The 21980-nt window shown below is 42.5% G+C and overlaps 1 protein-coding gene across 8 annotated transcripts in view; it reads left to right on the top strand.

Annotated features, from left to right (window-relative positions):
- The window catches only part of ldb1b (LIM-domain binding 1b), a 32666-nt gene extending 11503 nt beyond the window's left edge, over positions 1–21163 (top strand). For 2 of the 8 annotated variants that reach the window (XM_034581292.1, XM_034581282.1), the window contains 11 exons: positions 13871–13973; positions 15343–15387; positions 15674–15749; positions 15839–15941; positions 16071–16243; positions 16495–16617; positions 17194–17277; positions 18119–18242; positions 18330–18478; positions 18819–18845; positions 18971–20699. In XM_034581292.1, coding sequence (XP_034437183.1) covers positions 13871–13973; positions 15343–15387; positions 15674–15749; positions 15839–15941; positions 16071–16243; positions 16495–16617; positions 17194–17277; positions 18119–18242; positions 18330–18478; positions 18819–18845; positions 18971–19201 — 1238 coding nt within the window. In that variant the 3' untranslated portion in view covers positions 19202–20699. Of the gene's footprint in view, positions 1–7235; positions 7392–10950; positions 11540–13870; positions 13974–15342; positions 15388–15673; positions 15750–15838; positions 15942–16070; positions 16244–16494; positions 16618–17193; positions 17278–18118; positions 18243–18329; positions 18479–18818; positions 18846–18970 lie in introns of those variants that run through there. The other 6 variants (XM_034581316.1, XM_034581309.1, XM_034581274.1 and 3 more) reach the window with 5 other exon arrangements.
- Positions 21164–21980: the final 817 nt, after the last annotated feature.

The following is a 21980-nucleotide window of genomic DNA, read 5'->3' as shown; positions in this document are numbered from 1 at the left end:
TAATGAGGATGGTGATGCTTCCTATTCACGTGTTGAAGCAGTTTTTGTCACAAATATCACAGTGGAAATGTGCATCACTACATTTGTTTGAGTGTCAGTGGTATATGCGTTTAACATCCCTTAAGACGTAACTCTCACTGTTCCTCAAGCGTGACAGATATTTATAACGAGCTTTTCGATTTTCTTTTACCCAATACTCCTTTCTTCTTGGGATCCTGCAGGAGGTCAGTGAATGCACACCTGAGAGGTAGAACAGCAGAGACCTTTGCATTACATTTCTTTGACCCGCTGCGGTTTTCAGGAGGAGGAAGAGATATCAGACAGTCAACCTGGCTTCATTTCTTGCCTAATGTGAAAGCAAATTGGCAACATGATGATGACAAAACTACTTAGGGGTCAAGGTTTTGTCTTGTCGTCCTTCTTAAAGGTTCAGTGTTTAGGAATTAGTGACATCTAGTGGTGAAGTTGCATGTTGCAGCTGAATACCCCTCACCCTCCAAACATGAGAGAGAACCTGTGGTAGCCTACAGTTGTTATAAAAACTCAAAAGGTGTTAAAAAAACATGGTAACCTCCGTAGAGAGGACCCGTTCCAGATGTAAATATGAAGTATTTAAATATAAGGGCACATTCTGGGGTAAAGAAAGCAACAATTTGCACAATTTAGATGAAACTCACTAGTGAAAACATCACTCGGATTATTTTATATAAATTTTATGCCAATAGATCCCTTTCACCTAAATCTTACACACTGAACCTTTAATAAAACTGGTTAAAGTTGAGTAACAGCCGCGGGGGCTTCTGGGAGCAGAGCCACAGGGAGCAACCTGTAGGGACTAATATCCGTCATATTAGACCACCATATTGAGAGGTGTTCCACTTCTGCAAGAGCCGAGGAACTCCCCGCAGCCGCCGACCAGTTGTGTGTTTGGGTGTTGAGCGCCTGACAGCAAACAGATAATTCTTCTTATTTTATTGACTTTAATCAGATAGAGGAGGAAAGAAAAAGAGGAATCAAGGTCTAGAAATAAACCCTGCGCCGCTGAGCTTCAGGCGATATATTATTAAGTGTTACAGCGATTTATGTTGCACTTCTGATAGGATGTGTAGAACATAAAATATAATCCTATAGCTGAGAATGCATTCATAATCATGATAGATGTACTCAGAATCTGCTGCCATACTTTATTCAGGAGCAGGAGAGGAGGAAGGAAGTGTGATAGAGTTCACTGTGTGTGTGTGTGTGTGTGTGTGTGTGGTGCTGTTTCACCCTGACGTGGCCTCCTCTCCTCTCCACTGCCTACCAGCCCACAGTGGCCGCTGTGGTCGACCCTCAAACGGCCGGGATGTGGATAGAGAAATTCAGCCAACCACGCATCGAGGATCAGATTTCCCCCAATGCCAATCTCGCCTTTAATCATTAGAAAGATGGAAGCACTAAGTGGTCCCATGTTTTTGCGGTTTGGAAAGTCTTAAAATGGCAGATTGTTTTGTGGGCAGAAAGTTTCAGAGGAACAAATTAAGAGACAATGCCAACTCATGCTGGGCTAAAACACAAGCTAAAGCTTTCTAGACTGACGAGTGGATGATGGAATGACACAGGACTGAAGAAGGTGTGTGTGTGTGTGTGTGTGTGTGTGTGTGTGTGTGTGTGTGTGTGTGTGTGTGTGTGTGTGTGTGTGTGTGTGTGTGTGTGTGTGTGTGTGTGATATCAAACTAGATGGATCTGGTATCGGCAAGGACAAACTCTAGACGCACCACATGATCTGTGTGTGCTGTATTTCTGTGAATGCACACAGCATGGATGGAGCACACAATGGCAAAGGGAAACATGATGTACCTCTGTTCACTGTGACTGCACTCACACAAGTGTGTGTGTGTTTTCAATCTCTACGCAGCGCCCAATGCTACGAAGGCAAACGCTGCCACCTCAGCCGTTAAACAAGCCTGCAGAGGCGGGAGCGTTTGTTTAGAACCGGGCCTGAGCTATCTTGCGGTCAGATTGCATACTTAATCAACGTGGTCATGGAAATTTCCAAAAAGACATATGACCACACTGTTCTGCACTCCACTTTTGCTCTCATATTGTTCTCTCTCTTCTCTCCGTTTGTCTGCTTGGTTTCTTTTCTCCATTTACAGTAAAAAAGCAGATCAGACTTGCTCCTCTTGAAATTGAGTTCCTTTTGATCTTTCTCAACTGCTGGTTTCTCTGGCTTTGTTGGAGATTTCAACACAGATTTTGTCAAACTGTAAAAAAGACCACACAAGTATGTTTTTAACTTTCACAAAGACCTGCTGCGGTACAAGTGTTTCAGTCTGCGGGCCTTAAACAATACTTGCACTCACACGTACACAACATGAGGTCACTAAAACCCAATGTAAACACTGCCTCCAAATATGGAACCATCACTTCCATTCACTTAAGTCAACTTCAGATGAACCCAAAGCTTGACCCTGCAGTGATGCTGGTACATTTACTGCCAGGTTATCTCCCTCCGCTGTCTTTATACATTTAGTCAGAGAGAGTCAGGGGATGCTGCTCTGACTGGCTGTCAAAGAAAATAGAATAGAAAATGTGAGACTTCAGAGTCACTCTCTCTTAAGTCGCTCTCGCTTGTTTACATTCCAGAGGCGTGTTCAACACAGAGGGATCCTCCCCCTTCTTGTGTGGGCTCCGGGTTTGTGTGTGTGTGGACGTACACGCACACAGCATGTGCTCCAACATGTGGATGACATAAAGTGTGTGTGTGTGTGTGTGTGTGTGTGTGTGTGTGTGTGTGTGTGTGTGTGTGTGTGTGTTCTCTCTCTCATCAGCGATACATTAACAAAAAGACGTTGCTGTACATTAAGCTCTCTGAAGATACAGATGTTTCGTGCTTTGTGGTCAATCACTTTCTGCGCTGACCTACCCAGACCTCACATTACACCCCCACTTACTCACTCTTTCACTTCTATCCTCTCTTCCTCCCTCCCTCCTCTCACTCCCTCTTTCTCTTTGACTCCTCTGATTGCTAGCGTATGTTCCCTGGCTGGCTGGCTGGCTGGCTAGATTGAGGAGGGAGGAGGCGAGGGAGAAGGAGAGAGAGGGAGGAGAGAAGGGGGAAGGGACTGTGCCCTCTCATGCAGAGAGTCACATGGTGTCCCTGATTGGAAGAAAATGAGTAAAGACTGCAGCTCCGGCTGAAATGGCAACAGACAAAAACGCACAAAGGCTGAGCTGTTTAGAAGCGGGTTGCACAACACAAGGGAGCCTGAAGAGGAGGAGGGTGTGACGGAGGGGAGGAGAGAGCGAGAGAGAGAGAGAGAAAGAGAGAGCGAGGGAGAGATGATACTGAGGAAAGATGTGGATTAAGAGAGGAGGAGAAGAGGAGGTGGGGAGGAAGAGAAAACAGGAGAAACGTACGTGAGGTGACGGGGGGGTGTAGAGAGAGAGAGAGGCAAGTGGGAGATGAGCACTGTAGGAGCGCAGGAGGAGTAGGAGTGAGTGAGTGAGGGAGGGAGTGTGGGTGAGACAGAGAGTGAGAGAGTGATCAGACTGTGTTTTTATGTTTTCTGCAAGGCTGAGCGGTGACGTGATTGGCTGGGGGGGTGGAGGGATGGATGTGTGGGGGGGGCAGACCTGACTCTGAGATCAGAGACAGACAAAATGGCTCCCAGAGAACAGAGAACGCAGCATCAGGGCACTGTCATCTCCCCCTCACACAGCTGTCAGCAGACACCAGCCGCCACACACACACACACACACACACACACACACACACACACATACACAAAATCTCACACACTCAGCCACCTGTAAAATGCCAGCATGAGGGGAAAAATCTGAAGCATAATCATATTGATATATATATATATATATATAGTAATATTAATAATAATAATGATTAAGAGTTGCTATAATGTGGATTTTTGAGAAACACTTATGATACACACACATGTATTAATGACACACTGACACATACCAGCCTTCTCTTTTATTTAATCCCTTCAGCCATCAGCCTGTTATAACAACATGTGATGCTCTGGCCCTCTGAAGTTCCCTTGTTGCAGTGAGCCTGTGTTCGCCTGCCAGAGAAAACCCTGAGTAGGGAATTCACCCAGTGAGCAAATACTGATAGACAGGATGAAAACAAACACACTAACACACTGCGGCCACAAGAGGACGCTGCCGTCAAAGGACTACCTCTGATTGTGGGTCCCTTCTATGTTGATGCTCCTCTGTTGAATTACAACAGCATCATTTGCATAAACTTTAACTTCGAATCCACATTTGCACAACAGCTGAGATTGGCATTGTTTTATGTAAAGTTGTTATTTTATTTGCTTATTAAAAACTCTAATGGTTGAGTTGTGCAGTTTAGATTCTTGAGTAAAAGTATTAATACAATACTGTCAAAAATACCTAACTGCAAGTAAAAGCCCTTAAACTAAGGTTGTAAATAAAATACTTAAAGTAGCCTATAAGAAAGCATTATGCATAAAAAGAGCCCCTGTGAGTGTGATGGTATATTATATATTTTTTATTATTCACTATGGTAGTCAATGTATTGTTGAAATATAATCCTTTATCACTGTATATATAGATTTTTTAACCACAAAAGTGACAGTATGTTAATTTACTACATTTTCTGAAAAATCTATGGAGAAATATTTATGGCTCAAGCAACCTTACAGGAATTTGTGTGTTTGACTAATCCGGATATTAAAACAATAATAAATCAATGCAATCCATTAGGTAGTCGTTATGGCTTTCAATCAATTGATGGCTTGTTAATAAAGTAATTGTAAAACGAGTCAAACAGGCCATGAGAGCAGTGTTTGCAGTTGTAAATATCAGCCAAGATGGATACGCCTCCTCCATGACAGCCCACAGTGCCAAATTCAATTTTCAACTTCATGTTTGACAGGACGTCAAGGTGACAAGTATCAATTTATTATTATAAAATATTTCTCCTGGTTTTGAAGATGCGAAAACAAATTAGTCAGTCATTAGTCAATGATGGTTCAGAATTAATCAAAGTGCTGTTATATTCGTAAAAAGATTCAACACTAAGAAAATAAAAGGGATAACCACTCTCACCAGCTTTGTTAAAACATACATTTTATTGTAAACTTTGTACATTTCATAGAATCATTTGCTTTCCTTTTCTCCTGTCCCTATAGCAATAAATGTCTGTTGTCTTTTTCACATTTCACTTTCTTTTGTTTTCCATATTGTTTTCCTATGTCCATATATCAAACAGTGGAGTCTTCAAGGACTAAATTCCATGGAATAAACACAGAGGGAACAACACTGACGGACACATTAACATCGTCTTGTGGTTTTACTGTCCCACGATGGCAGAGAGCATTGCTTTCAAAGATAATATGAAGTTGGAAGAAAAGGGGTTTTAAGTTTTCAGGGTGAAAACACATGAAGTGATACCTTAATTTAATGTACTTTTAGACTCATTACTTTATAATGACAAATCATTGACGGAGATCATTATCTCTATTTAGTTGAGTTATTTTCACTCGCCATGACTGGAGCCAGCTGCATCCTTGTTAAAGTGGGACAACAAATCAAATGGGAAAGATGTTGGTGATGACTGTCTCTCGTCAGCTAACTTTACCTGAGTTGGTCTCTGTAGTTTTATCTGCTCGTGACTGTTTTGACTACAAATGCAGTTAGAGCAGTTTTTCTTTGTGGGGCAGTGATATATCATCAAATTGATCCTATCAGTAATTAACTTGTAAGTAGCTTTTTCATGTTGTTAACTGAGGTAAAAATACTTTTACAGAAGATTGTTACCTCAGCCAAGAAGGTTCTGTTTCCATCCGTTTGTTTGTCTGTTAGTTTGCAAGTTGCTGGAGGGATTACAACTAAACTTGGTGGAAGGACCCTTTCAATTTTGGTGCAGGTCTGGATCAGGGGAAGGACTCTGGAATTGATATTTAGAGGACTGATACTGATGAGTGTGTGCAATTTTGTGCCGATCAAAATAAAATGATAATGTGGTTTCTGGTGGTTGTATTTTTTCAGCTACTGTATGGTAACAAAAACTGTGTAACTTCCATCAATGTGAAGCTAAGCAAAGTAATTTGTATAAGGATATAAGGAAAGGACTGTTGGACCTTGGTAAAGGTATGTGCCCTATTGCAGGGGTTCTCAATTATTTCTCAGTCAAGGACCCCCCTCCAAGATTTGTAATCATACATATTGCAGGGACCCACTTGGAATGAATTCTACATATAGTTACGTGAAAGAAAACTACAAAAATATTGTCTTAGAAAGATATGAGACAAAAAAATATATTTTCACCATGTCAAAGCACAATACCCATACATCAATCATTTTAATGGATGAATCTGTGTGCCATGGATTTGAGAAACACTGCTCTACTGAGTTCAATTCTCATTTCGTAGTGTTGCATTTGTTGCACAAGTAGCTATGCAGCTGCCAGTTAAATGTGGTGGAGTGTATATAAGGTAAAATATTGCCTCTGTGATGAATACAACTAAAGGTATAAAGTAAAATGGAAGTACTCAAGTAAATTAAGGTTCCACATCAAACAATTGTCTGTGACTCTGACTGAGCTACTGCTGGCCCGTTCTCTTTAAATTAAAGCTGATGCCTCCAAGAAAGTGACAGCTTGTGAGTTGGATCGTTCCTCGGAGCTGAATCAGGCAGATAGATCTGTGTCCTTCCATCTGATCCACTAACGGAGCAAAGACGCTGAGCTACCAAACGTATAAAATCTGTCTGACAGTGATCACTGAGTGGATGTGTGGGCAGCTTTCTTATCAAGGAGCGGGCCAAGCTGTCATATTGACAAATACTATCAAGTGGTACAAGCTATGAAACATTACACTGGGGGAGAGAAATGTGAATCTAATCAATGAAAACAGGAGTGGCTTTGTTTTTTCCCTGTTTGGGGGGGAGAAATAACACTCAGCTGATGTCACTGTCATTAAAAAGTGAGCTCTTGTGGTTGAGCTTGGATCAGTTCAATTAGGGACTTTTCTGCAGTCGTACCAACACTGTTCTCAGATCAGTGTTGAAGACTCTTCTCGAGGGGAGGGCGTCTGGGACGGTTGTTATCAGAACTCTGGCAGATGTGTGTGCCGTTCGGTTTCCTGTTGACTAGTGAGTGGAAGTGGCCCGCTGCACACATTTGCACATGAACACGCACACACACACACACACACACACACACACACACACAGACCGTAGGCATCTTCCTCCCCCCTCCTCGTGCCCCTGAGCCTGACAGTCTGGACATGGGAGATATCAGAGCGGGGAACAGGCATGAAAACAGAGACCCAGCCTGTGAGTCAGAGCAGTGTTTGGCTGTGAAAGTGCATTTGTAGGTGACAAAATGGCGATGTCAGAACAGCTAAAACTCGGGGACGGTAAGTTTATCTCGCTGACCTTTTCCTTTTTTGTCTTTCTCATACTGTACCTGATTCATCAACCAAAAAAAAACAGAGGTCAAGCAACAACAAAAACAGCAGGGAAAAAAAGAAAATGTCTTTCTGAGGTATCTTGCTGTTTGTTGCAGAGAAATGCTGTACAAGTTCGGCCCTTCGCGTTTTTTAACTGACTTTGACAAAGGTGAACTTAACAAGTCGCACTTGTAGGTTTAAGTGTAAGCTTAGTGAAAAAAACCCACTGTGCATTTAAGGGAGTTTATTCAGGCACTGCACACTCCGGCTTTAATCACATATTATACATGGACTTATGGCTTTAGGTGTGAATGTGTGACTGCAAGTGAGGAAATGAGGCACCGTGCTGGTGACGTGAAGGTTAGGCAGCTAGGTGTGTCTGTGTGTGTGTGTGTGTGTCTGTGTGTGTGAGTGTGAGGCTGGCCGCGGTGCTGGTTGAAGATAAGGCCTGCCCTATGCCAGAGAGCAAAAGAGACGGTGTGTGTAAGCCCTCCAAGCCTTATCCTGATACACCTCCCACCCCCACCTCCTCTCAATCACCCCATCACAATCGCTCACACACACGCACACACACACACACACACACACGTGCACTGGGGATTAACCCTGTCATGTACCATTTCAATGGGTGAGCTTTGGAGACACACTCACACTCACACACACACACACACACACACACACACACACACACAGGATTAACCCTTGTGTGTCCACTTCCATGGATGATTCTTAGCCTCTCTCTCTCACGTTGTGACAACATTGACTGCTCGTGTTGCCATGGCTACAGGGGCCAGAGAATGTAAGATAGGCAAATCCACATAAGTCACCCACAACAGACACTCTAAGCTACCACTGACTACACCTCCCCCTGGTGCTGGACACACAAAGATGCTGCAAAAAGACTGACAGGAGCCTTGTGAGCAGTGAAGTGCTCATGCCACAGGCTTACTATGGTCAAACCAATATATATAAACTCCCATCACCATCTTTGTTGCTGGTCGGGTGAGAGACATGCCTCGGAGCAGCTTATCCTCTCTACATGTCTGGCTCCTAGAGACATAGCACTTCACCATACTCCAGATTTCACACATCAGAGTCTGTGAAGAGGTCCACATTTGGGCTGAAATCTTCATTTTGCACACGTAAGGAAGTTATGCTCAGAGAGTGCATATCATCTGTCTGTTTGTTGGTCAGCAGCATTACACAAAAAGGAAGGATGGATGCAGCATGGTTCATTACATTTTGTTGCAGATCCAGATCAGGTGCATCAGAATCAGAATCAGAATTATTATTTTATTGGCCAAGTATATTTTCACATACAGGAAATTGACTTGGTGTGGTTGGTGCATCGGACATAAAAACAACAATATATATATATATAAGTAGAAATATCTAGGAATTTTAGAGCAACAGGCCACTTTTTTTACATTTCCACAGGGAATACTTCATGGATCTTGATGAGAAAATCGGGCACATTTAGGGAACTGATATCTATGACTGAGTGAAATTTGGTGCTGCTTGATTGAATGTAAGGGGACTGTTGGGCCTTGGCGGAGGTATGTGCTCTACTCAGTGACATTCTAGTCATTGCTGTTTTCATTGTTAGTGTGGTCCAGTAAAAAAATGAACAAATGCATATGACAGTTTTTTCTTTTTACATGTTTTTCTTTCCTTTTTTTCTGTAAAAAATTGTAAATATATGGTCAAACTGGGGACATATTTCAATACAGGTTAATCAGAAATGTATCGTACATTTTTGCAATACAGTACATCATAATTCCCAAATCATATCATGCTCCCAATATCCTGATTCTTAAATGTCACACCCAGTGGAGCTGATTCTTGAAATGCTCTGGGCCACAATTTGTTATACTAGATTCAATCATCATTTCACATTGATAAAACGCATTTTGTTTTGCGATGTTTCAGATTATGATCCTCATTACAATCCCTGGGAACTAGATATTTTTTTGAATTAGAACAGGTCTTGAGCATACACCATATAACTATGGGTCACGGTGGTTTAAATTGTGCACCTAACATTATGTTGAATTATGTTGTAATAACATTACCGATCTGCTCCAGTGAAAGCCTCTGTGAAAGCCAGGTTACTGTTTCCACAGAGCGGCTCACGAGAGCAGCTTAATTAGTGAATACATCATTTATGAAACATTGTGTTTTCACTCCCTCTGTACAAGGGTAGTGTATAAATCTGGACTATGTTCATACTGGTGGCTTCCACATCTTTAAATAACCACCAGCAGGGGAAGGTACCTGCCTCTGTGTTAGAGAGGGAAGTATTTTTCAACCTAAGTGGAGGATCACCAGTCAACAATGCTGGAGTCAGTTCCCTCCTTGAATGACAATAACAAATTAGCAAATATTCTAAAGTGCACTTGCATAAATATCTGTGAAGCTCCTGACTTGACCTAATACTACTTGTTCTTTTTATATCCCAACTTTGGACATATGGGTGAGTCCTTGCTGGCTGTGATCTGAATATCTGATTATAATTTGAGGCGATTTAAGCAGATTTAGAGGCCTATCGGATTCTCCTTTTGGCTTAGTGCTTCCTGAGTGTGTGTGTGTGTGCGTGCGTGCATGCGTGTGTGTGTGTGTAGAGGAGAGAGATAGAGAGGGACAGAGGCAGAGATTCTCAGTGATATTGGATTTACTGGCCTGCCCTGGAGACAGATTCAGTGTACAAACTCAAAAACACGATTACATGTAAACAACCCCAGTGTGTTGTCCTTACATGAAAATTCATTTATAGGATCTTAATTTACTTGTGTCTAATTTTAGGCTCTGATCAGTGGTGTGTGCGTGTGCGTGTGTGCGTGTGTGTGTGTGTGCGTGGGGGGGTGGGTCCAGGTATTATGTAGTGGGGATCTAAATCTGTTCAAGCAGTCACATTATGGGGACTTGTCTTCCTTAAAGAGACAAAAATCAAGTCCCAGGTGAAAACATGTTTTAGGGTTAGGAGTTAGGGTTAGGCAAGTAGTAACTAGGATTAAGGTTGGAGTAAATCAATGTAAGTCAATGTCCTCTGAAGTTTGTGTGTGTGTGTGTGTGTGTGTGTGCGTGTGTGTGTACTTGTACTTGTACAGATATCCTGGGGAGGAACATTTTTAGCCTAGACCTGCGGACATTTTGGGAAAGTAAGAACATTTTGGCCTTGTCCTCACTTTCCGACCCACTTTCAAAGGGCTGATTGAGGGTCTAGACTTGATTTTAGAGTTATGCGTTATAATTAGGTTTAGATTATAGGATCAGGACTGGTCAGCCCAGCAATGCAGTACAAGCAATAAGCACATTTAAATAAAATACTGTAAAAAGGGCACAGTGTAAAACAAATGTGTGTGAGTGTGTGTGTGTGTGTGTGTGTATATATATGTGAGTGTGTGTGTTGTATATTTAGCATTTGACTGTGACCAGGCTGTCACTGTCTGACTTCAGCTGTTTGCAGCAAGCTGATGTGCTCTAATTAGGCTAACATGAAAAGCACTTTGCAGGCAGCATGATCGTTGTTTCTGCACACACACACACATCCATACATACACACACACATACACACACATACGTCTCCACTCGGCTGCGTTTGGCCAATTCTCATCTGTGTCAGTTACAGGGAAATGATGGGATGCAGGGAGGAGGAAGGAAGAGGGGAAAATGCTTAGCAGACAAGCTTTATGTGCAGTTGTGCATTAGTGGGGGAGGAGTAGTGGGGACAGAGAGGGCGGCTGGCGGTGCTGGGCAGAGGAGAGAGGAGTAAATGCATTGCGGAGGGAGAGGAGGAGGAGGAGGGCCCACAGCTATTGTTCATGTCCTCCCGTGAACAAAGGGCTCATCGGGGTCCGTATGTAAACCCACAGCAGGCTTCAGCCCACTGACAAGGCCTCATGCGGGACAAAACATAACCGAGCGACTCCCGTGATCCAGGCCGTGTTCCGTCTCAGTTTTTAATTGATCCCCTTCAGCGGGACGTATTGTGTCGGTGCGTCGCGTCCAGCCAACCGCCGTCCAGCGGGCCTCTCCGTCTTTACGCACGGAGCGTACACACGGTCCATCATCACGGATCTGTAAACACCAATTTTTCTGACCGGACTTCTTCGCAGGTAAAAGAGTCGCTTTCCCCCGCACACACACGCACTTTGAGCCCACCGGCCAGCTGCTGGAGGCAGTGGCCGTGGCTCCGGGGCCGCCGCTGGGGGACTTTCTCCTCTTGTGTCGGTGCTTTCGCGTTGAAAGGGGATTTAACGCTAAGGCGTTAGCAAGAAGGCTAACGGGCTACTAACTGTGCAGTGGCTCGCTAACGCTAGCTCGGCCTAAGAGCCAGTGTAGTGTCGGTGTTTCGGAGGTTGGATATGGGGTCAGTCATGGTGCTTTGTCTGTGTTTACATGGCTGTCGGTTGTTTTTTAAATCGGTGCATGTTTATGTTTTAAGCGAAGCTCCTGGATCACCTGTTTTAGGTTTAGCTTTGCTACAAGCTAAGTGTTAGCATTATGCGCTTGTTGCCTTTCTAATTGCCTTTGTAACCAGCCAACTCCTCGTTAAATGTGCTTTGATTTTTACGCGTATGAGCTTCACGGGTGCTTTAAATGTCATTTAAAGTGTAGTTATATATAACAACTCCACATCGAAGTCGTATTTTGTTTATAAAAGTTTTCTAACACGGGTCAATGCGTGATTAAAACCTAGCTCTAGCCTGCATCCCCTTCGGATAGTTGACTCGTCCCCCTCACAGCCATGGTGGCAGAGCTCCCAAACACGACAGGTTATTCTTATTCCGATCAGATCATATAATGCTTGGTGGACATCGTGTGTTTGAATGAGATCTGGTGTCTTTTTAAGCTTCCATCTCTGAACGTCAGAGGTGGAGATTGGCTCTGAAGGTTCGTCGAGCATATCTCAAAGCCAGGAGGATGTGTGCATGTATAATGTGTGCATGTGTACAGTGTACTGAGAGGGAAGAGGGGAACATGATTCCCAGTGGAGGAAGTGGAGTCCAGTTGATGTGATTGGGACTGCCTGTCATTAACCGCTAACAGGAGAGGAGAGGAGCTAATGGAGCTCTCAACAACTAATGGACACATAACCATCGATTATTTATTTATTTATCAACCCCATTTGTTTTCCTCTGGTGCTGCATCCAGCCCATAGTGTAGTGTTGATGCACAGTAAACAACTTGTTTGTTTCCCACAAAGTGAAGGCAGGGTACTTTCCATGCACACAGGAGCAAATGCGGCTCTGATTGTCTTTGCTATTCAATAAAAACTTCTCTTACCGTTTATTTTACCTCAAGGTTTGTATGGACTATAACAGGCTTATGTGGCTGCTTTGACACACACAGTAGAAACCAACTAGTCTATAAACTAGAAGGGTCATAACTGCTGCTAGGAGGAGTGCTTTATGAACACCAGCTTTATGTGTGTCTCCTCCCAGTTCAATGTTGTGCTGGGTGGAATCCAACCCAAACATGGAGATCCGGATACATCTGAAATGTTTCTAAAATTGTCTAAACATATATCTTAAATATACTTCCCATCACTGCTGTGCTTTCAAGTCTCAATTTCCCCTGTGTAAAAACATCCCTTTAATACAATGTAAGCCTTTCCCTCTTTGTATATCTCCAGATATACATCTCCCTTAAACACACACGCAGATATGTTTAATATGCAGAGACAAGACGGGGAGACATAAATGAGGCGGGGCTTCACCATGGTGACGGCCGGGGTCGTGACCTAGAGACTGCTATGCGTGGATGGCCTTTATGGGAGAGCTGGGCAATTAGAGTACAACAAGGGATGGAGCTGTGTGTGATGGTGATTGAGTGTGAGAGAGATTCATCAGTGCTCTTTGTGTGAATGGAGTCTGAATTGGTCTTTCGTGGTTTGGTATTTCATAGTTTTTTTTTTTTAAATAATGATTGGCTAATAATTTTGGGTCTTCATTTGACAAGATTGGTGTACTGGGATGACCAGTAAGTGAGTGCAGCCAACTGAAACAGGGCCATACTGGCTTGTTTAGGCTGTTTTTGCCTCCATCCGTCACATAATACAGTCAGTTTGTGTAGGTTTCACTCCACAAATAAACAACTAACCCTAAAAGTATCACCTGGGAGTGTAGCAAGTTTTGGCACCTGTACTGCCACACTCGTTCCTTCTTTTTATCTTATAATTTCGATCTTTATTTACAGCTCAAAGCGAGCTGGTTTTCTTTAAATGTTAAATATTTGCAGTGTCAGTCATTAAATCTGTGCATCACTATAGATGTTTTTCTTATATTTGGAAGTGTAATCCTATTATGTCTACTTAAGCTCTCACACCGGTTAGGTTTTCTTAGGTGTAATCTGTCATTTTTATTACCCTTTTTTAGTAACCTCTCAAGCGATAACATTAACATAAACATTGAAATTCATGTTCTGTCTCATATTCTGTCTTCCAGGCTGTTCCTCCAAGTCATTCAAGCTGTACTCCCCCAAGGAGCCCCCCAACGGTAGCACTTTCCCCCCTTTCCACCCCGGCACCATGCTGGACAGAGACGTGGGGTGAGTTGCTTGTCTGTTTGCTGTGTTTCAGAGTCTGCTCTAGATGAGGAGCTCACTGACACCAATATTCCAACCTTATTTAGAATAAGACATTATTTTGATTAAGGTGTTTACATGAGTTGCCAATAGAATATTTCATTAATATGTCTATTTACGTGTTACATAGCATAGCCCGATTATGACTCACTTCATTATGTCCACTAAGGCATTACATCCACCATGATTCTGTCAGTTTTAAAAATCCAACCTGAAATAGTTTAATTTATGATGCTACACTTACCATTTTGGGTGTTTTCTTTCTAATTTAGCAAAAGCTACCACTCCTTTAAATTTTTCCATCACCCAGAGCATATGTCATCTAGCAGTTTGTAACTGCTGTATGATGATGTTGCAAAATGCCGTGAAAACTTGAATAATGCGATTAATACATACATGTCTACATAATATGACAATATGTCAGAATACTCCCCATGTCTTAATTCGATTATTGCTGAGTTGAGAATATTGATTATCAATGATCTTAGAATCAGAAAATGCTGGTTACATGAAAGTGTCTTCTTCAGCTTGTTGTCTTATTCAGGTTTAAATTGGAGTATTGGTATCCATTTAAACAAGTTATTGTTCTGTCTTCTACACATGTTGGTCTTATTGCATGAGCTCTGTTTCTGCAACAAGATGTGTGTCTGGAAAAGACTCACTGATAATCAGCTTGGTATCTGGTTGGCTGACCAGTCAACAAACTATAGGAAGTGGTTTAGATGGAGTTGGTTTTGTAAACTGAGAGTGACTGTATTTGTTCAGCAGATCATGAAAAAACCCTGAAGATGTTGAGATGAATCTCACGTTTTAGGAGCTGTTTCTCATGTCAAACTTTCAGTGAATAGTTTAGACAGATGTTGTTTGTGCCTGTTGGTGCAGGAAGGTTTATTGGTGATATTTTAGCAAAGGTTGGTGAAAAGTGGCTCCCATAGCCTGTTTAGTTTTGATCTCCTACTATTAACACCGCCCATTATCCAGGTAAATGCTTGTTGAGCTTGAAGGACAAAGTAAAAAATTGTAGACCGGCTGCGTGAGACTTATATTTAATGCTGAAATTGATTTAACTGGACTTGCATGGCTTGGTATGGTTAAGGCTTGTGACTACAGACTTGTGCGCAATATTTCACAGCTTGTCTTTGCAGTAAGCAAATCAGCGACAGTTGATGTATGTGTATTTGAGAAGTGTTTCTATTTACTGTCTCCTTGTATCATCTAATTTGCTCCTTGCTTGGCTCACGTCCCAGGGTCATAAAGATGGACAGGCTCCGGAAGCAGTGCATATTAGATCTACAGCTGAGTGTAATAATCTCCTTGTCTCTTGTTTCTCCAGTCCCACCCCAATGTATCCTCCCACATACCTGGAGCCAGGAATAGGGTAAGAGCTACATTATCCCCCCCTATCTCCAGCCGGTGTGAAAACCGCAATAATTACACAAGTATAGATAAGGTCGTGGGAAGTTGTGTTCTTATCTTTTTAGTTTAGTCCGCGACAAGGCTCGACTAAGTGCTGAAACAGCCCTAAAAGTACAAAAGCCTTGAGAGCAATAACCATATAGTGATCAGAATGTTTTCTTTATTTCACTTCAGTGTTTGCCAAAAGCTAAATGCTGTCCTGCTTTTGATTCCTCCTCTTCCTCCCCTGTCTTTCCATGGTCGAACAGGAGGCACACACCATATGGCAACCAGACAGACTACAGAATATTTGAACTTAACAAACGGCTACAGAACTGGACAGAGGTTAGTAGGCACACACAGCCACATGTTATACACACACACAATCCAGATGGTGTTGGTGACTGATTGTTTGTCCCCTCTTCTTCCTGTAGGAGTGTGATAACCTGTGGTGGGACGCATTTACTACAGAGTTCTTTGAAGATGATGCCATGTTGACCATTACTTTCTGTCTGGAGGATGGACCCAAACGTTACAGTAAGAAGCAAAGTCACAGCAACATATAGTCTTTCTGTCCCTGTTGCATATCATACCTTTAGTCATGAATGGACTGTGTTTTGTGCCAAATTACTTTTCTCATACACCTTGTTTCTCCCTCTTCACCAGCAATTGGCCGGACGTTGATTCCACGGTACTTCCGGAGTATATTTGAGGGCGGTGCCACTGAACTCTACTACGTGCTGAAACATCCCAAGGAATCCTTCCACAATAACTTTGTCTCCCTCGATTGTGATCAGTGCACCATGGTCACTCAGAATGGAAAGCCCATGTTCACACAGGTGTGTATTTGTCCATGCACAGGGATTAGACACATAACAGTCATGACAAATAATCTGTCTCTGTAATGAGAAAAATCTTGCTGGTTTCAGATTTAAAGGGGATGTTGATACAATACTCTATGTCCACGTGTTCAGTTGTAACTTCTAACTGTAACTAAATCTCTCAATAGAAGTGCAGCATGTCCTGTTCCTTGTTCCGATTTTTCTGCTCACCTGCTTTTTACTGACCACAGTGCTTTGCCCTTCTTTAGGTGTGTGTAGAGGGGCGCTTGTATCTGGAGTTCATGTTTGACGACATGATGAGGATAAAGACGTGGCACTTCAGCATCAGACAACACCGTGAACTCATCCCCCGCAGTATACTGGCCATGCATGTGAGTGAATGCACACTGGCACACATGAACTGTGTCTGTCGTAGGCTACATTTGGGGACGAAGTTCAGACTAAAGACCAGTGAATTGGGAACAAGAGCTGTGTCCCATGTCCCACATTGGGAAATGGCCGATTTTTGCGACATTGGTTATGGTTAGGTACGGGTCATTCAAGTACTAATCTTTATAAACCGATTATGCATGTGAATCTGCTGAATCTGCAGGTGAGAGACTTTGATTCTGGGGCCGGTAGCCCTCTGGTTTCTGTTTCGAGTTTGACTCATCACGTTTGAGTAGGCGGAACACATTGAGGGAAATGCATTGGCTATTAGCTGGTTAAAAGAAATGAGCCAAAATGTTTTCTAGACCTAAAACACCTACAAAAAGTATTGCTGTTTTTTTGTGTGGAGAAACTTTCAGCTTGTGTTAAAGAAACTAGTAAGACTGTAAACGGTGAACGGAAGATAGAGCTAATTTGTCAGGGCCAGAGGGCTCGGAGATTGGTCAAGAAGTGGTTAGGGTAAGTCCCCAGGAAAGAAATGCCAGTGTTTTTATAACTGTTTTTAATTAATTTCCCAGGCCCAGGACCCACAGATGCTGGACCAGCTGTCCAAAAATATAACAAGATGTGGCCTGTCGAACTCCACCCTTAACTACCTCCGAGTAAGTTGAGCACACATTCAACATTTTAACTTAAGAATAACTATGCTACTTGAATGTTTTTCTTTTCATTGTGTTTGTATCATGGTCCAGTCATCATTTAGTAACGGCTTTGACTAAATATCTCTTATCATTATAGGCTTTCAAACTACAGCAGTACCTGACTCAAATGTCCAAAGTAGATTTCATGTTTGTCACCCACCTGCATAGCTATTATGCACAGCCTCGGTTTTTAACATTACATTTGAACATGTTACTGATATTCATATTGTATTGTTTGTTTTCCTGACCATGAAAGACACCTGGCATAATTTCTTTCGGGTTCATTCAGCACAGACACTGAACCTAAGTCTTACAATTGTAAAACCATTTTACCTCTGTCTGTGATGCCTATTAAATCTACTGGCCAGTTCAGCAGTGTTGGTGGTAAACCCAGTTCAGTCAGTAGTTTAAGTAAAAGTTTAGGCTGCTGCTCAAAGTGGGATTCAGACACGGGCCTCAAACTGTGTTTATTTAAAGTCTGAAACATCCAGAAATCAGAAGCTACGATGACACACGCCTCAGTGCCAAACAGGTACTAGCTGTCAAAATACTGTTTGCACGTCTGCGCCTGGAGTCCTACACAGTTTAAACGCATTCACCAACAACTCAGGTCCACAGGAGATTGATAGAAATACAAATGAACATTTATTTTTCTTACCTGAGGATTTCAAGATCCACTGGTGATGTCATTTGTTTAGAACACCAGCCAATAGTATCAAGACCAAATCAGTTAGAGCATATCTTGTGATCTTAAACAATGTGCAACCTTTAACCTGCTGCCTCTCTCTGTTCCCTCCTCCAGCTGTGTGTGATCCTTGAGCCCATGCAGGAGCTGATGTCCAGACACAAGACATACAGCCTCAGCCCCAGAGACTGCCTCAAGACTTGCCTCTTCCAGAAGTGGCAGAGGATGGTAGCACCACCCGGTAGGTGAACCACACACACTGACACGCAGACCCAAACAGTTTTGCCTATATGTATTTTGTAAGTCACTCTTTTTCTCTCCCCCGCAGCTGAGCCATCGAGACAGGCCCCTAACAAACGGCGGAAGCGCAAGATGTCAGGGGGCAGCACCATCAGCGGAGGAGGAGGAACTAATAACAACAACAACAACAAAAAGAAGAGCCCTGGCAGCGGCTTCCCTCTGTCCAGCCAAGTCCCAGTGAGTACTTCACTACCATCTAGTGTCAGCTCTCTGCTATTCACTGAAACACTGCTTCATTGGTTTAGTGAGGGAAATTCTCATGTCACATTGAAACAAAATGACAACATAAATAGAGTTGTTGCTGGGTTGAAAGTGGGACACACAGTATGTAATGCAATGCTTTGTATGTACATTGCCTATAACAAGTAGTCCCACTTGGACTTACTATTTAACAAAAATAGTTATTATATAAGTAAGATAATGGAGATAACTTGATTGGAATGAAGTGTGACAAGTTATTTAGGAATAAATACGACTGTTATTATGAAGGTCTAACAGTTGGTCAATTTCCTGGCAGAAACTACACAATGAAGACAAAGGCACAGTCAGTATAAACAAACAAACAAACAAACAATTTACACGAAAAACATCAGTTCACCCCCTTTTTGTCATGATATTTGTTGCACCATACCTCCACACTCAAATAACTCACTAACTTTATCCCTGCAGGATGTGATGGTGGTGGGAGAACCCACTCTGATGGGAGGCGAGTTCGGGGATGAGGACGAGCGTCTGATCACGCGGCTGGAGAATACGCAGTTCGACGCGGCCAATGGCATCGACGACGAGGACAGCTTCAACAACTCCCCGGCGCTGGGCTCCAACTCGCCCTGGAACAACAAGGCCCCATCCAGCCAGGAGAGCAAGAGCGACAACCCCACCTCACAGGCATCGCAGTAGAGCCCCAGAGCCCCGCAACCTCAACACAAGCCCTTGTCTGTCACTCCTCGGCCCCCACCCCGCCCCGCCCCCAACAGCCACGAGTGCAACAGCAACAGTCCATCGTCTGCTCACCAACCGAGACATCACTGTAGAGCTCAGATTCAACACACACACTTACACACACACAGGTAGCCCAAGGGAGCTCGTTCTGTCCTCCTGTGCCAGAGGGAGTTTTACAAGTTTTTAATATTTAGGCACTGTGTCCCACCTCCATCTCCCTTTCCTCATCTCATACACAAAACGTCTCATCTGCTCTTGCTTATTTTCTGTTTGGACAGTGACCTGGTAGATGTGGCCAAGCAGGAGTGGCGGTTAAATCCAGGGAAGAACTGTGCACACTGACCTCTCCACGCTGAAGTTTTACATATAGGAAGGGGCGGGGTGCAGGGGATTCAGGGCAGTGGGGCTTTGGCGATGGTGGAGAGTTGCTTAGGGATGACTTGTCCACCCGTTTCTCTAAACATGTCTCTCAGTTCTGGTCCGCTCTGTTGACGCGCATGTCACTCGTACTGTTTGTTAATAGAGTATAAGTGTGTATGCGAATGTGTGTGAGTGTACGCGTGAGGAGAGAAAAGAGGCAGTGTGAGCTTCTTTGTGGCTTTTGCTAAAGCAGATGGACCAGAATTTAGAATCCGTCTCTAAAACCATTGACATTCACACACGAGTAGGACACCTTCAATGTGGCACGAGGGAAACATCGCATACACACACACGCCCAAATAAACATGACAATTGAAGGATTTTGTCCCGCAGTGCCCAAGCCATCTCTGATTGGACTACAGTAAATGCAGTCTTTCAAACAGATCATTTACAACACATGCGAATACACACGCACACAGACACACACAGTTACACATTTTAAGAGTTTTTATACAGTATATATTTCCCTAGAATGTTTTTTAATTTGTATTAAACGCCTTCATTTCAATTGTTACTTTTTTATTTTCTACCAATACTGAAAAGCTACAGACCAAGGAGCAACACAGGACTTTTATCCCTCCCCCCCTAAAATATATTGTTTTTATCTTTTATGTTTATAAAAGAGAAATAATTTAGTGTGGATGTTTTTATTTTGTCTTCTGTTCCGTTTTTGGAGATTTGAATTTTTGTGTATTTGTGCTTGTATATTTAAGGTAGTAGCAAAGTTCTGTCTGACTGTAATAAAATGTATTCTTACTTAGATTTACCTAAAGCCATCCCGATCTAATGTAAAGAAAACAAAAATAGGAAAAAGGAGAAAAAACACTCATGAACCCGTCCCCTCTATCTTCCATCTGCTCTCTTTCCTCCTCCCTCTTTTTTAAAACTTATGTAAATTAAATTACAAAAATCCCCAGGGGGTACAGTGGCACCATGGAGAGACGGTTTTACCGTTTCCGCTGATTTTTTTTTTCTTTCTTTTTCTAATTTATTTTGGCAGAAATTCATTCATGTTTTTAGTCTATACAGGAAGTGATTTTTTCACTTTCTGATCATCCCAGTTTTGCATACTGATGTCAAGTAAACGTGCTCATTTAACCAGTTGATTTCATGTTTTGTCACTGGCTGAAACAGAGATTTTTATTTAATTTAATATTTGTCTAAATCATCTTCATTTCTGTGAATTCTCATAACCAACTGTTTGAAACCATCAATCATACACATCTTCTTAAACCAGCTTAACATTAAGTTCAGTTGGCAGCAATTAGGTAGCAAATCTGTAAAGTCTGACTAAATACAGCTGAAGCTCTGTTATTATTTTTGTACATTTCCATTTTGTTACAGTTGATTCCAGAAACTGCTCTGATTGAGTTTGAATGGTGACTTGTACCTTCTCCAAACCCTGTAGAAAAAATCATTGTTTGATATATATTTTTTGATTTGGTTAGTTTCTGCCCTTGATAATTAATGTATGGTACAAATAAAAAGATACATTTTCACTTTAAAAGACTGTGTCTTTGTTATGACCACACACCTGATGAGTTTGTTGATCAGTAGTGTTTCTGGGTTTTGGTCATTTTTAACATTGACTCTAAGTTTAGGTTCATGTTAATTTTCCCAATCTTACAACAAATGTCAGGTGCACTTATGAACAATAAACAGAAATATGGTGGAGGGAAGTAAGGGAAGCAACATTTTGCCCACTAGATTTGTCTGACTGGATTGTATTACTGAAGAAGAGATATCTTAATACATTTGTTACAGCAGGCAAACTATGTTCCAATGTCAGCAGGGTTACCTATACTGTTATGTTCAGCTTTGAAATATGTAAACCTATCCTTCAACTAATGGAAATAATGGGAAAACTGGAACTTGAGGTTTTTTTAAGGGTTCCCTCTGCTCCTCTGTAGCTGTGACCGTTAAAAATCCCATGGATGAATCCCCTCTGTGGATACACATGTTAAAAATCAGACATTTGAGGACAATATGGGGTCCTTTAAATACAGCAAGCAATACTAACAGTGTGACTACTTCACTTACATTGAATAATTGTACCTTAAATTGCCATCATAAGGTTGAATACCTTGTTTTTACCTTCTGCATTTATTTTGATAGTCACAGTAAAGAAGAGCCTGGAGACAGGGTGAGAGTGTGGTGGAGAGATGGTCCGACTGGCTGGGAGTCAAAGTAGGAGTGAGGTAGAGAGGGTCATCCACTAACCTGAAGGTTCCAGTCTGCGTGCCAAAGTGTCCTTGGGCAAGACAGCAAACGCTCACATGCCCCTGACGGCAGTGTCACCAGGGTGTCAATGATGGTT

Source organism: Hippoglossus hippoglossus, chromosome 1 (genome assembly GCF_009819705.1).
Source record: "Hippoglossus hippoglossus isolate fHipHip1 chromosome 1, fHipHip1.pri, whole genome shotgun sequence".
Lineage (NCBI taxonomy): Eukaryota > Metazoa > Chordata > Actinopteri > Pleuronectiformes > Pleuronectidae > Hippoglossus > Hippoglossus hippoglossus.
Note: the sequence above shows the minus strand (reverse complement) of the source record. Positions and strands in the feature narration are given on the sequence as shown.